We start from the raw sequence: 13,561 nt of genomic DNA, 5'->3' as shown, positions 1-13,561 counted from the left end.
AGAATAATAAAATCAGTATCTCACTCGTTCGTAATTAAAGTCTTTCAAATAAATAATTTCTTGCAGAAAAGATTTTGGGAAGATTTGATATATATAAATATTTCGTTACCGTTTTGATTAGCGTAGTACACCACCATTACTGTCAGTCAAGAAGTTTTTGTAGCTAGACGAGAACAAGAGGGCAGTGTAGTTTGGTGCGGCTCTGTGGCACCCGTGTAGTTCGAGGTTTTCTGCTGGTGTGCATTTTCTTAATCGTGGCGGTTGTCGTCGAGAAAATTCGTAAACAATCTCAAATCGTGTACGTGCTCTGTCTCTGATTTTCTGCGATCGTCCCGATACGAAAGACCGCGCGGATGTGTCGTTAGTGCTACACGTGTTTTTACGTTCGCGCAGTGTTTCGTGAAGACAAGAGAGGCCAAGATACATACGTACGCGGAACTGCGGCTGTGAAGGAGAGAAAGAGAAGAAAGACGACGAAGAAACGAAGGAAGAAGTAGAAGATGAGCAAGACGTGCGCCCGCTGCGAGAAAACGGTCTACCCGATCGAGGAGCTCAAGTGCCTCGACAAGGTACGTTTTTGTGGTGTTTGTCTGGTGAATTTTCGAAGATCCTACTACGTTTTCTCTCATCTGTAGATTGCGGATATTCATTCAAATTCATATTTTTATGAATATAATTTAAAAAATGGAACCTAAGTAGAGATTTATTCTATCCACTAAAAATTATAACGGGTATTATATCTTCGATATTTACATATTTATCCATATTTTGTGTATTCTGTGTATTTTTGCACCATCAGATTTTTCATAAATACATAAAAGTTCGCAGTCTATTCATCTGTATGTAGTAACAAATGTTTCAACCAAATGACATGAAATGAAAATAGGTTATAGAATTACATTTATATTATCTTTATTTGATTTAATGCAATAAATACGAGCTAAATTATTGGTTTACTGTTACTCGAACGACAGAAGTGGTCTTATTCTGTCTCTTCAAAGTTTCCCGGAAAGATTCACGATTTCCGTGCGGTGTGATTATTTCCAACCCATTACGTATGCGAATTTAATAAGTAAAGTGAATTTTGTTTTTGCACTTTGGAAACTAATAATCTTTATATAAAGAATCTCTAATACGCGATAAGATTTTTTGTATAGACAACGTATTATCTAAAGTCTAGATTCTAGATTGTAGATTATTGTCTGTAAAAGAATTACACGAGCCTCTTTGTTTTCTTTGCGCCTCGAAAACGTTCCGCTCTTGGTTTATACATATCTCCCTCAAGAATGATCCCGCTGTGAACGGATAGCGTGGAACGGCTCGGAACTTTTTGCAACAGATCGTAGGATGTACCGTTCTCGTTTAGTTCCGCTTACTGAGGCGTGCTGTTCCATTCGGCATAATTGTCTGTGTCGTTCTGTCCGTCCACGCCAGCGTACAACATATTCTCTGTTCTCCCTTCCATCGAATCGACCAACATTTTTCTGTTGAACATGCTGCTTCTTTATAGTACGTTTGTAGTTCTTAGTTCATTTTCATCGAAACCATTATCATCAACTTACGCATGCTTATCCGAATAGACGATTAATTGAGATATGCGTAGTCATTTTCCAGAGGATGTGACATACAAGGAAATTTGTTAGTTTCTAGTGGATATTTTAGTTTGGTATATACCGTATGTTGAAAATTGTAGTAGTATAAGAGAAGTGATGAGATTTTATGATTCAAAATACAACAAAAATCAATGATAACAAGTTGATATTGGATGTTTCGTTTTATATATGAAAACTTATCGAGTGTATATGTTCTAACTTGTTAGAAGTTTTAACACAAACCTCTCTTATGTTTTTTCGTATACACAGAGTACAATGTCAGGACTTATTTATCAATATCTCCTTACTAATTTATTTGTAAGATTTAGGAATGAACACAACGAACATAATAAATGGCAGTAACAAACATTTTGAGGTTAGTTTATTGTTTTAGTTTAGATACAGATGTTATGTGATGGCCGTGTCAATGGGCAACATTTTCAACAAAATCTTAAGTAATGTAATAAATTACTAGGTAATTTAACTTCATTTGTACTTTTTTGATTTTCAAAAGCATTTCTCTCGAAGATGAAGCCTCTCTGCAAAATAATTTTCTCATTCTTGATTTTCATCTTATATTGTGTCACAGAATCGCGTCTCGGGACAGTTCAACTAACTGGTGGCGAGGCAATGTCGTTAATAGGGTTGTTTCGACGGAAGCGTCACGACAGTGCACACAATGTGGCATAGAAAACTGCACGTGCCAAGCATGTTACTATCGACGCGGTAACTAATGATTTGGCGTGAATTGCACGTGTTTATTGTCATTAACCCTTTCGTTAATTTGTAAATTGTATTTGTGGAATAGTTGAACATATCGCGACTTTCAGTCGCTTAATCGTCTTCAATAAGATTATAGACGTTGAAATAACGTATAGCAGTTACAATTTATTTAACGTACACTGTGCACATAGGATCGCGTTAACGAGGCTTAAATCGTGTAGGCGGTACTCTGCGCCGGAAAGCGAACCGGAGCTGGACGCAAAGTCTTGGATCTCCTAAATTTGGACGTATCGAAACGCGCGATCTCTTCACGTTGGTTTTCTAAATTCACTTCCTACGTCCTTCGCCTGCTCTCCTCTAAGTTCATGTATTTTTAGCCCCTTCTCTGGGTCACGACTAGATTACTCAGCCATTAACCTTTCTAAAGGAAAGACACAAATTTGAAAATGTTTACAATTCTTTTGTTTTCAATTTTATTAAATACAGTGTATGTTAAACTTTTTCCTTAATTTAATTCACCTGTCTAACATTTAGTATTTATATACATATGTATATGATACACAGTATATACATATGTGCGTGGCTCAAAATTATGATTTTTGACCAATTTTAATATATAATATACGTATGTACGTATGAAAATCACTGTCTACTAATATACATAAGCATTCTTATGAGCGAAATGAATACCAAACCAGTCAAAATAACTGGTATCAAATTTTTTACTTTTTCAATTATTAAAATCATACAAGCTTTAACACATAATTGACCGGCTATTTCATACAAAAACTGACTCGCGCCACAGGCTATTTTATAAAAAACTAACGATTTAATTTTGTGCATGAAGATACGAGTTTATTCGTGATCGGTCAACATTGTGTTATGTAGAAACTTAATTATATATATATATATATATACTTTATGTACGAAGGCAAACCACTAGAATCGGATCTACCCGCGAATAATTATTTCTTTGTAAAATTGCAGTCTGTTACCGCGCTCGTTGATTTTTCCTTTCTCCGCGTGCGCACGCGCATATCTTGCCTTCTCGTTATTCGTAGCCTGTACGTTCTTGTGAATAGCGTGTATAGAAGCACCTTCTTCTCTCTCTCTCTCTCTATCTCTCTCTCGCACGCTCTTCTTCTATATCTTCGTTCCTTCTCCATCTTGATTCAGTGGTCTCCATCTGCGAAGAAACCTCGAGTACGGAGGACAACGTGCGCGGATCAAAGCGAGTAGCGAGAGCGTTGCATCGTCGACGAAGACGAATTTAGCGCACGAAGAACAATTAACGCGTGCCGCGTTCCTCTAATCAGGAGAAATTTAAATTACTTCTAAAAGGACGTTGTCTTTTTGTAACGTAGTTGTCTGCAATTAAGGAACAAAACGGTCGTTAAATATGGCTATATAGTGGAAAAACGACAACGGGACAATTTTTCTTTTTAGAAATATTCAACTTTATTTGATGTTCTCTGTTTGCAATTTGAAATTCGCTTCGCAATGAAATAGCGAAATTATTGTCAAGTATAACTCTATAAGATACAAATGATAACGAAAGAATTTTCATTTTATTAATTCAAAAAGTAGCTTGTTGTATTCTTCACAATCTCAAATTCGTGTTATACCTATAACTTATATTATTGTACTTTTTTGCAATGGGTTCTTCCATAGTGGAATAAACAAAACGATCGTTATGTATAATTTTATAATAGAAAAACGATAACGAATTTATTTTCTTCGTTCAAATTTATTTATTGTATTCCACGAAATTTCAAATTGGCGCCATAGAACTAATGATGACAGTGATAGGGGAAATGAAAGCATCCAGTGAGGATGGGGCATGCGTGGCGTATATACGTATCTGTACTTTGTCCATACAGACTTTTACATCGCTTATTAACAAGTTTATGTATGGGAAAATATCTCTCTCTCTCTCTCTCTCTCTGTATGTAATCTAATATTTTTTTTTATCATTGTTTAGTCCGTGCCTTTCGGCTTTGGACGAACTTTCGGTTTTATATTTCTTATACCTATTTCGCTTCTTATATACCTACCTCCCCTCTTATCCACTCTATTCTATTGCACTCCCTTAATTATTCTATCTCTAAAAACTAAAAAAACTAAAAACTAATGATTAAAAAACTATGGCAATTGTGCTTCCTTTTTGTCGTTCCTCCCCGTCTCGTATTGCCCTTCTCTTCTCTATTATTAATCTAATATTATAAATATATATAATATTAGATTGCAAAGGAATATCTACTCTGTAAGGCGGAAAAGAACGCAAAAGGATATAAAAATTGGTAGTTTCTTATTGTTTTCTAATTCGTAGTGGCAAAGTATTTGACCGATCTCGTTTGTATTATGTATTTTTAGATTGCGATCTATAGATCGCTCTTTATTCCTCGCGCACGTTATACGAATTTTTTCGTTGTAATGGATACTTTCACTGGGCTTGAAGCGCGTTCACAGTGTTTGTTCTATTTTTGCACGTTCGATCGTATATGTGGCGCGGTTATGGTGCAGCGCCGGATTCAAATAGTGTCTTGTTTCAATTTACACGACCCGTATGTGCGTACGGCCAGACATACGCATCCTGGTGTAGAAGCAATTAATCCCCGTCCCATTAACCGAGAAGGAACCGCTAGCTGCTTTTTTCACCACCCTCGGCATTGTTGATCCTCCTCTTCTCTGTTTTCTTTCGCCCCTTGGCCGTTATTTCTTTCTTTTTTCAAAAACACGCGCTATGATTAAATTAAGGCGTGGTCGAGGGCGAGGAGTGAACCGTTGTCCTCTTTGCTTCCATAGAAATTGAACACGTTTGTTGTCATTTTGAATTTCTAACTTTTAAACCTTTATCTTTGTAACTTTCAATTTTGGAGCATTTAAACTTATAAACTTTATCATTTCGAAATTTCCTCATTCACAATTTATCAAACTTTCAAACTTTTTTTAATTTATAAATTTTATAGCCGATAAATTTTTAAATTGTATAAATAACAGTTCGAAGTTAAAATGAAACTTCACATATTCAAACGCTCACCTTTGCTTTGAATACCACTCAAATACGAAAGATCACCGAAACGAAAAATGGAAATGTCACGATAGCTCGGCAACAAATCCGAAACGATCATCTATCATATGACTATAGTAACGTGCTATGTGATCCTCAGGAATAACGTTGTTTAGTGAAATTATAATCGAATTCCAGGCTGAGGCTACTCGGTTGCGTGGGCCTGGCACACGGTTGCAACAGGTGGGAGTCATTCCCAACCTGTTGCGCCTACATCGCTTCAAAAATACATTGATTCGAGAGCCGAGCGTACGAACGTTTGCGCTCCGCTTGAGAGTCGAACCACAAATATTTGCTCGAATGTCTTTTATGTGATTCCACCGAGAAGAATATTTTTCATCGTTGAGAATATTCATGATCTCCACTTTGAAATTAGTCGAACGATCTTCCTAATGATAAATAGTGAGGGCGTTAATTAATCAAACGAGAATTGTCGATTAAATAACATAAGACTAAATAATCATTAAAAAAAAAATAATTATCTAAAAATGTCAAAGAACTCGATTAATTATGTATTTTCAACAATTTAAAATGATCGATAATCGACGAAAAATTACATTATCTGTGAGTAAAAATTTTATCTAAAGTTTGAAGAATTTATTCTTGTTGAACAAAGAGAATTGTATTAGATAATAGAATGATCTGAGGTAATATCATGGGATGCACGATGTGATCTAGAAGAATGAGCCTTTTACTTTCCTGCATCCCCGGTTTCAGCCGTTAGAAATTTATGTTATGCCAGCGATGCGACACGGCATCCGGTTGTTTCCCACCGGTTGTTGCGAAAACGCGAATAATTATTCTACGTGCGCGAGTAACATCTACTAGATACCTTTTAGTAGGAAAAAATCGAGAACCTCCTCGTTGCATTTCAATTCTCCGACAAGCTGCAACATACTAATTTATCACCACAAACCTGTATCCTCGGCGACATTTCTATAAATCTAAAACCACAAACTATTTCCCTTGCAAAGCAAGGAAAAAACTATTCGATAGAACTACCAACTCTGACGCCAGTTTCTACTTTCAACATCGCATTTTTATTCCTGACGAATCAACATCCTTGCCATTTGCGAGCGTAGCGAAACAAATCAAGTTGTATTCGTTCAAATTTCACCGCAAAATAATTTATACCTCCTTACAAAACCTCCAAACGTTTCAAGTATCGAATCATGTTTGAAATGATTCAAATTTCCCGCCACTTATATACATTCGAAGCAGTTCGAATTCGCTTAAATTGCATCTCTAGATATAGATTAATCCCTGATCTATGTATTAGCTTGTCCGAAAAGTTTCTTTCGTTTTATAAGGAAATAATAGAAGCACAATGTTTTTTTGTTTTATATTAGTTTATTGAATTATGCACGAGCATAATAATAGAAATATAACGAAACGGATCATACCTAATTCAATAAAATAATATAAAACAGGAATTGTTGTTCATCTATTATCACCTTATGAAACGAAAGAAACTTTTCGGACAACCTAATAGATTAGGGACTAATGCTACATAGATTATTTAACTTATAAAGATTAATTTTTAAACTCAATATTCTTACTTGAATTTCTCCAATTTATTTTTTCCTATCTTCTACATCAATTTTAACATAGACTTCGAACTAATTTTCCACGTCAAGAAATACTATCTTTATCCTTAGCAAGTCATTCAACATTAAATTTCATTCGATTTTGATTAAACTACCTCTATTCTGCAAAGTTTCATCGACCACAAATAATAAAATAATGTACACGGGCATATACGTTGCCATCGATGAGATATGTACAACGTTTGATATTTAGAAGGTTAGAAAGGTCATACGGGATCATTTGGCTGTCATTGTCCGCGGAGAAGCGATTCGGCCGCGCCAACTTTCACTTTCAACGACGAAACGTCGCGCGATGCGATTCCATCGTGATAGTGTGATACGATTCCTTGCCTCTATGCGGTCGATTTAATTTCGCACGCCGCGCTTTCTTCCCGAGTAGGGAAGCATCCTTATACGGAAAAACCACGCTGGTTATTCAACGTGCACGATTACACGACCGATTGTTACCATCCTCTGCTCCTGTTCCTTGTAATTGTGTAACATATGAGCGATCGTGGCTCTTACGGAAGGGAAATTCTTGCAATTTTTTACTTTAAATGTTGACAAAACTGACGTTTTATAGGTAAGCTATGAAGATCTATATTACATATATATACAGGGTGGTTGGTAACTGGTGGTACAAGCGGATAGCGGGTGATTCTACGCGAAAAAAGAAGTCGAAAATATAGAATAAAAATTTTTCATTTGAGGCTTTGTTTTCGAGAAAATCGACTTTGAATTTTCGCTTGGTACGCGTGCACTTTATCACGTCTCGTTATAACGGATCTCACTGTAGATTGTTGTCTCGATTGACGTTATGTTGATAAACACTTCCAATTGTCTATTCTGAAAAAATCGCAAGTTGCGAGCAATTGAAAGAAAAAAATATTGTAGCCTTTCATACTTTAAAACAATCGAATACGTTAGAAAATATTCATAGAAATTTAATTAGAAGAGCAAAGGTATGTGTTCGGCAGAATGGGCAACATTTTCAGCAATTTTTGTAATAATAAACTTTATGATTACTTCATATTATTTCATTATGTATTCCTAATTTTCCGTTATGGCAAAAACAAACTTAAACTGCGATAATATCCATCGAGACATCGATCTACAGTGAGATCCGTTATAACGAGACGTGATAAAGTGCACGCGTACCTAGCGAAAATTCAAAGTCGATTTTCTCGAAAACAAAGCCTCAAACGAAAAATTTTTATTCTATATTTTCGACTTCTTTTTTAGCGTAGAATCACCCCCTTTCCGCTTGTACCACCAGTTACCAACCACCCTGTATATGTAAGTGCAAATATGTACAGAATGCACATAATGCAGAAAATATATGAATATTCAGAACAATGTGCAGGAGTGTTGAGGGGAAGGATCATTTGATCGATTACTGGTATCGATTTCGATAGAGCTTAATGGGTTTCATACTAAGTGCCACCACGATAATTAGGGGAATATGAACCCTTTGCACTCCTATGCTGAGTGTGACTCGACATTAATTTTTATCTCAGGAGCTTTTTTGTCGAGTCCCACTCGACATTCTTTCATGTCCCACCTTTTTTTGTGAAACGTGCGAAAGAAAAGCAGGATTGCATCCTGGAAATTGTTTCAAGATATATCATACACTTAAAAATTACAAAATACAACAATAGTGTGAATAAAACTGGTATTTAAGTGAATTTCTTTTTTCCTTTATTTATTTAAATTGTCTTATTTTTTAGTTAAAGTAAAATAAATAAATAATGTTTCCAAATAAAACACTTAAAAGGGTTGAGAGCTGCTGCTAAAGAAATTGAAATAAAATTCCGAGTGCAAAGGGTTAATGCATAGAAGTATATATAGAGAAGGATGTATGTCAATCGTTTAGTCGACAGTGGTGATTTCTCGATGATATTAAATCATTCTATCATTAATGTAATTCTATAGGATGAAACTGCATTTATTCGAAAGAAATTTCAGTTAGTACTTGATTAGGTGAATCCATTTATTTCAACGTAAATTTATACAATATAATATATTGTATAAATTAAATTATACAATATAATATATTGTATAAATTAACACTAGAACTACCACACCAATAAAATTGACTGGTTTTACAATTTTATTTTAAAATTCCTACTTCATGTTATATTTCTTTCCGCATTGATGTAATGACTTTCGTAACGATAACTAAAAGAATAATATAATAAATTTTATTTTCTTTTTTATGTATTCAAACTGAAAATAATTTTGTATCAAGGCTGCTTATACCAATACCAGTCGAAATGACTGGTACTTGTCAAAGTGTAAAAGGGTCCTGCAATCTGTTTATCGAATCCCAATTAACCAGTTTCCTCGTTTTGTACAATTTGCCACACGTTTTTAAAATTTTTACCGCGTATCATTCGATATGATGATATCATTTATCAGGAAAATTCCAGATCGATCGCTAGATGCTAACACTAGCAATACCACAGCAGTCAAAACGACTGGTTCTACAATTTTATAAATGTGCCAACCCTCGTTTAGGTCAATCATGGTGCCAGATGCATTAATAATACCAAAAATGTACTACATAACATGGTATTGCTTCTGTAGGAAAGTAATAAATCAATAAATATAAATAGGTAGATGAATGAAATGAAAGATGAATACTTAAAACGACACACATATACCTAAAGTGAACACAGTTTAGGAACCAATATCGGCAAATATAAAAATATATTGTTAAGCTTAATAGCTACGATCTTATGTATGATGCGATGTGATCAATTAACGGCATCGTTTTCATCGTAAAACATCGTAAAGCTCGATGACCATATTTGATCCTGGACAACGTTTATGGCGAGTAAAATGTCTTGCGAAATAAGGGATTGGTCGTTGCATGAGCGAAAAACATTCCAAAAACGAGTGAAAGTGCTCCGAGTACAATGTTCCATCGGGTTTTATCGTGTCGTTCGTGAATATCGACTGTATAATCGAATCGCAAACATCGTACATAATTGAGTAATCGAGTTAAGTTGCTACTCGTCGCTACCTCGTGAGATCGTTTTGGATGCGTACACGCAACCGTGAGTCCTCGGGAAATTTCATGACTCAAACGCGAACAAAATACGCAGCTATGTACTACATTTTGGCGATGTGTTCATTCGAGTAGTTTTTAAATAATTTTCTAATTATTAATTAAATCGTGGATTTCTATGTATTTGTGGGAAATTTAAATATACAAAATACATAGAATATGTATAAATAACTATGAAGTATGAATAAATATAAAATTATTATAATATTTAGAGATTCAAATGTATCTATATGTATATGTATCTAGATTATACTTCTTTATTTGTATAAACATTTGCAATCTACTGATAATATCAGTAAATTTATAAATTACATGTTATAAGTTATAAATTCTTGTTACATGAAACAATTTCTACAATTGTTTAATACGTATCGATTAAAACAATCAATTTGTAATTTAGAAAATTCATCTGTAAAATTTATCAGTCTTGTTACAATTATACGAAAGAATTTATCAAGCGATAACTTGTGATTGATAATACTACTATCGTTTTCTCAGCATTTTTGAAACATTTGTATAATTAAGATGCCAATTGCGTTACCACAGATCTATCAAACTTTCTACATTTTTCCAAACCAAGTTTCTAATCTCAAATATCGTAATAATATTATCATATAATAATATCATCGTTTTCTTCGATTATTCATCGACTTGCAAGTAATTTCAGCAAAGTTACGCGTTCGTGACGTTCGCGAGTCGAATTTTTATTTGCAATCAAGCAACTAACTGTTCACTGGCCGATTTGAAAGCGGTACCACGAGCAATTACCGCTAATCGCGATTAAGTAATTGCAATTAAATTGAAACAACGAGATCCAGGGTGTGCGTCACGTGCTAGCCGGTCCCATAGCGTTCTCCACGTAAAGCACGATCGAAAGTGGCACTGCTAGCATTTGTTCGTGGCGCGATTAACATTGCCTGCACGATACAAATAAGGTACCGTTGCGTTTGTTCGACGATGCATTCCACCGTCTCACGGACTGACACTGACGACCTGCATCGTCTAGAAATCGAAACGTGACAAGATTGCTCAAGTACTTTTGCCATTGCTTCAACCGGTTACTATCTCTTCTTTTGCATTCCCGTGTTTTTCTCTCTTCTTTCTCGTGGTTGTTGGTTCGATTGAAATATTAAAATTACAAAAATTGGATATTGAAATTTGAAACGCGGACATGTGAAATTTGAAATATTGAAAAATTCGACATGGAAATTTAAAGCTTTGTAACATTAGACATTGAAACTTCAAATTTGGTTAAGTCATCGTATTTCGAGCCAACAGTGCAAATTGTGTATCTTCTTCATTGTGTTTCATGCATTTTAGTGTTTTTCGATATTTCTCTTTGACAATTTAGTATACGCTTGAATATATATAATATATAGATGAATTATTTATATATTTTGTTGCTGTTTTCTCACGTAAGTGGTTGATTAACGATGATCGATGATCGGCTTGCTCAATGATACATTAAAGACCACGAAAGACTATCTTATTTACGCGGTAATTAGCACATACGTAGTAACGTTTGACGGTTTTGGAAGGTCCATTAGCCGGCAATTTTGCTCTGCCTTTTAGTTCTCGATTTTACAATGCTTTGCAAGAACCATAGGTAAAGTTGGCTTGAATAACAAAAAGATCAAACTATCTTTCTTTTCTACCGTGATTTGTATTGATTATTAAAATGGCCATTTTTGATCAACGTTTATGTTAGATGATTAACGTATTATTAAGTTTCTTTGTGTTAAAAAATATGCGGGCCACAGCAGATCCAAAAATAGACAGTAGTTTTCTATTTCTTAGGTAATTTTTACGTTCGAACTAAAATTCACTGGTTTTCGCGATCTTTACGACAATTCACACAAAAGGAGAGAAACTTTATCCTAAATACAATGAAACGTCTGGAGAATAAAAAGCGTTCAAGAGACAAGGCGTTTTTCACGAGGAATAATTATAACCCTTTGTTGACCGCGATCAAAGTTGACTCACACGCTCGTGAGTCATTTCTCTCTTTCCGGGTGTAGGCCTTCCCGCGATGGCCGTTCTACTCTAAGATCCGCGACCTTATTCGACATCTGACATCACCAGCAGCCTTGCTAATTATCGAACAGCAACTATGACGGCCTTCGGTTATCTCTGGGTCAGCTGTGAGAAACGTTCGACTGATGGATCTATACAGAACCGAACGCATTCCAAATCGAATTGTCGTTGTGATCTCTTTGGTAGAGTTACGACACATGGTGATTTACAAAACGAATCAATTTTCATAGATATCGCGTTCCTGATCTACTTTTACAGACTGCGAAACATAAAAATATTTAGCGGGGGTTCTTCGAGGATATTTTCTTCTGGATATCTCCAATTGTTCGCGACCTTCGACAGAAAAACGATAATTACGTTTTTCACTCATTGAACGTTCGCCGATCTTATCGAAGAATACTATTTCACGTGTTTATTTATCATTAGAAAATGGATAGTTGGGTCAGAGTGCGTGCTTATTGTTGGCACGTGATAAATCCTCACGCAGAAAAGACAATGTTGGGAGGCTACGTACTATCGTTTAGATGCTACCAATGAATAACAATGAAACAAAGGCATTGCCACGATTAGATGGCTTTTGTTCTCCTAGAAACCTACGAATAATGTTTCTTTCCTGCACGTGGGTGAAAATACGGCGAGCGAAACTGTCGGTTTTTGCGTGTGATACGAGACGAATGGTTCTTGGTATTCTTTTTCACTTTTATCCTACAGAATGTTTCATTTTACTTTTCATTTTCTTCAGTCTGATACCAAAATACTGGATTTATATTTGAGTCGCTCAAAAGTCTCATGAATCTTTCAAAATAAAGAGAATGGCTTGTTGCATGTTACACGATTTGATTACTTGGATACATAGTTAGCGTTCGGCTTCTTCAGAATCAAACGGGTCGTTTCTATTTCTTTCTTTTGTTTTTTATTATTTAATTTGTACTTTACAATTTGTGCAGCTGGACAGTTGGTAAATTTTTCTAACTTAATTGCTAAATAACATGTGGATGGCCACCCCCAGCGGGATACCATCTTCGAATTTGACTATTTTGTTTCTTTAGTGAGGTCATTGGGGTGTTTTCTTTTTAGTTTTCTTTCTATGAGAGTTAGGCTAGCTTCAGCAGCCAGCTGGTTTGGATATGTTGCCGCTCTTTCCTTGTATTTTTCTGCGTACCTGCCGATTTCTTCTTTGACCGTTGGTATAGAGTCACTTCTATGATCGCAAGAATCGAGATATAATCTTCTTTATAGTAAGGAGATGACATAAATATTATACTATAGATACTGGAGATCTTCGTGATAAATTAAAAAAAATAATCTTTTTAATATCATTTTTCTCTATCTTTTCTATGGAGTTGATCATATAAAAAAAAGATGAACAATGTGCACAATATTCTTGGTATTAGGTTGTCCGAAATGTTTCTTTCGTTTTATAAGGAAATAATAGACTCATAGTGTTTTTTGTTTTATATTAGTTTATTGAATTATGCACGAACAT

General features: G+C 35.1%; 1 protein-coding gene across 2 annotated transcripts in view; it reads left to right on the top strand.

Moving 5' to 3' along the window:
* Window positions 1–154: 154 nt before the first annotated feature.
* LOC100650472 (LIM and SH3 domain protein Lasp) overlaps window positions 155–13,561 on the top strand; it is a 38,265-nt gene continuing 24,858 nt past the window's right edge. For both annotated transcript variants that reach the window (XM_020863053.2, XM_003393434.4), the window contains exon 1: window positions 155–569. In XM_020863053.2, the coding sequence (XP_020718712.1) occupies window positions 501–569 (69 nt within the window). In that variant the 5' untranslated portion in view covers window positions 155–500. The remainder of the gene's footprint in view (window positions 570–13,561) is intronic.

The sequence above is a fragment of the Bombus terrestris genome, chromosome 1 (assembly GCF_910591885.1).
Source record: "Bombus terrestris chromosome 1, iyBomTerr1.2, whole genome shotgun sequence".
Classification (NCBI taxonomy): domain Eukaryota; kingdom Metazoa; phylum Arthropoda; class Insecta; order Hymenoptera; family Apidae; genus Bombus; species Bombus terrestris.
This window is presented reverse-complemented; position numbering and strand designations above follow the sequence as displayed.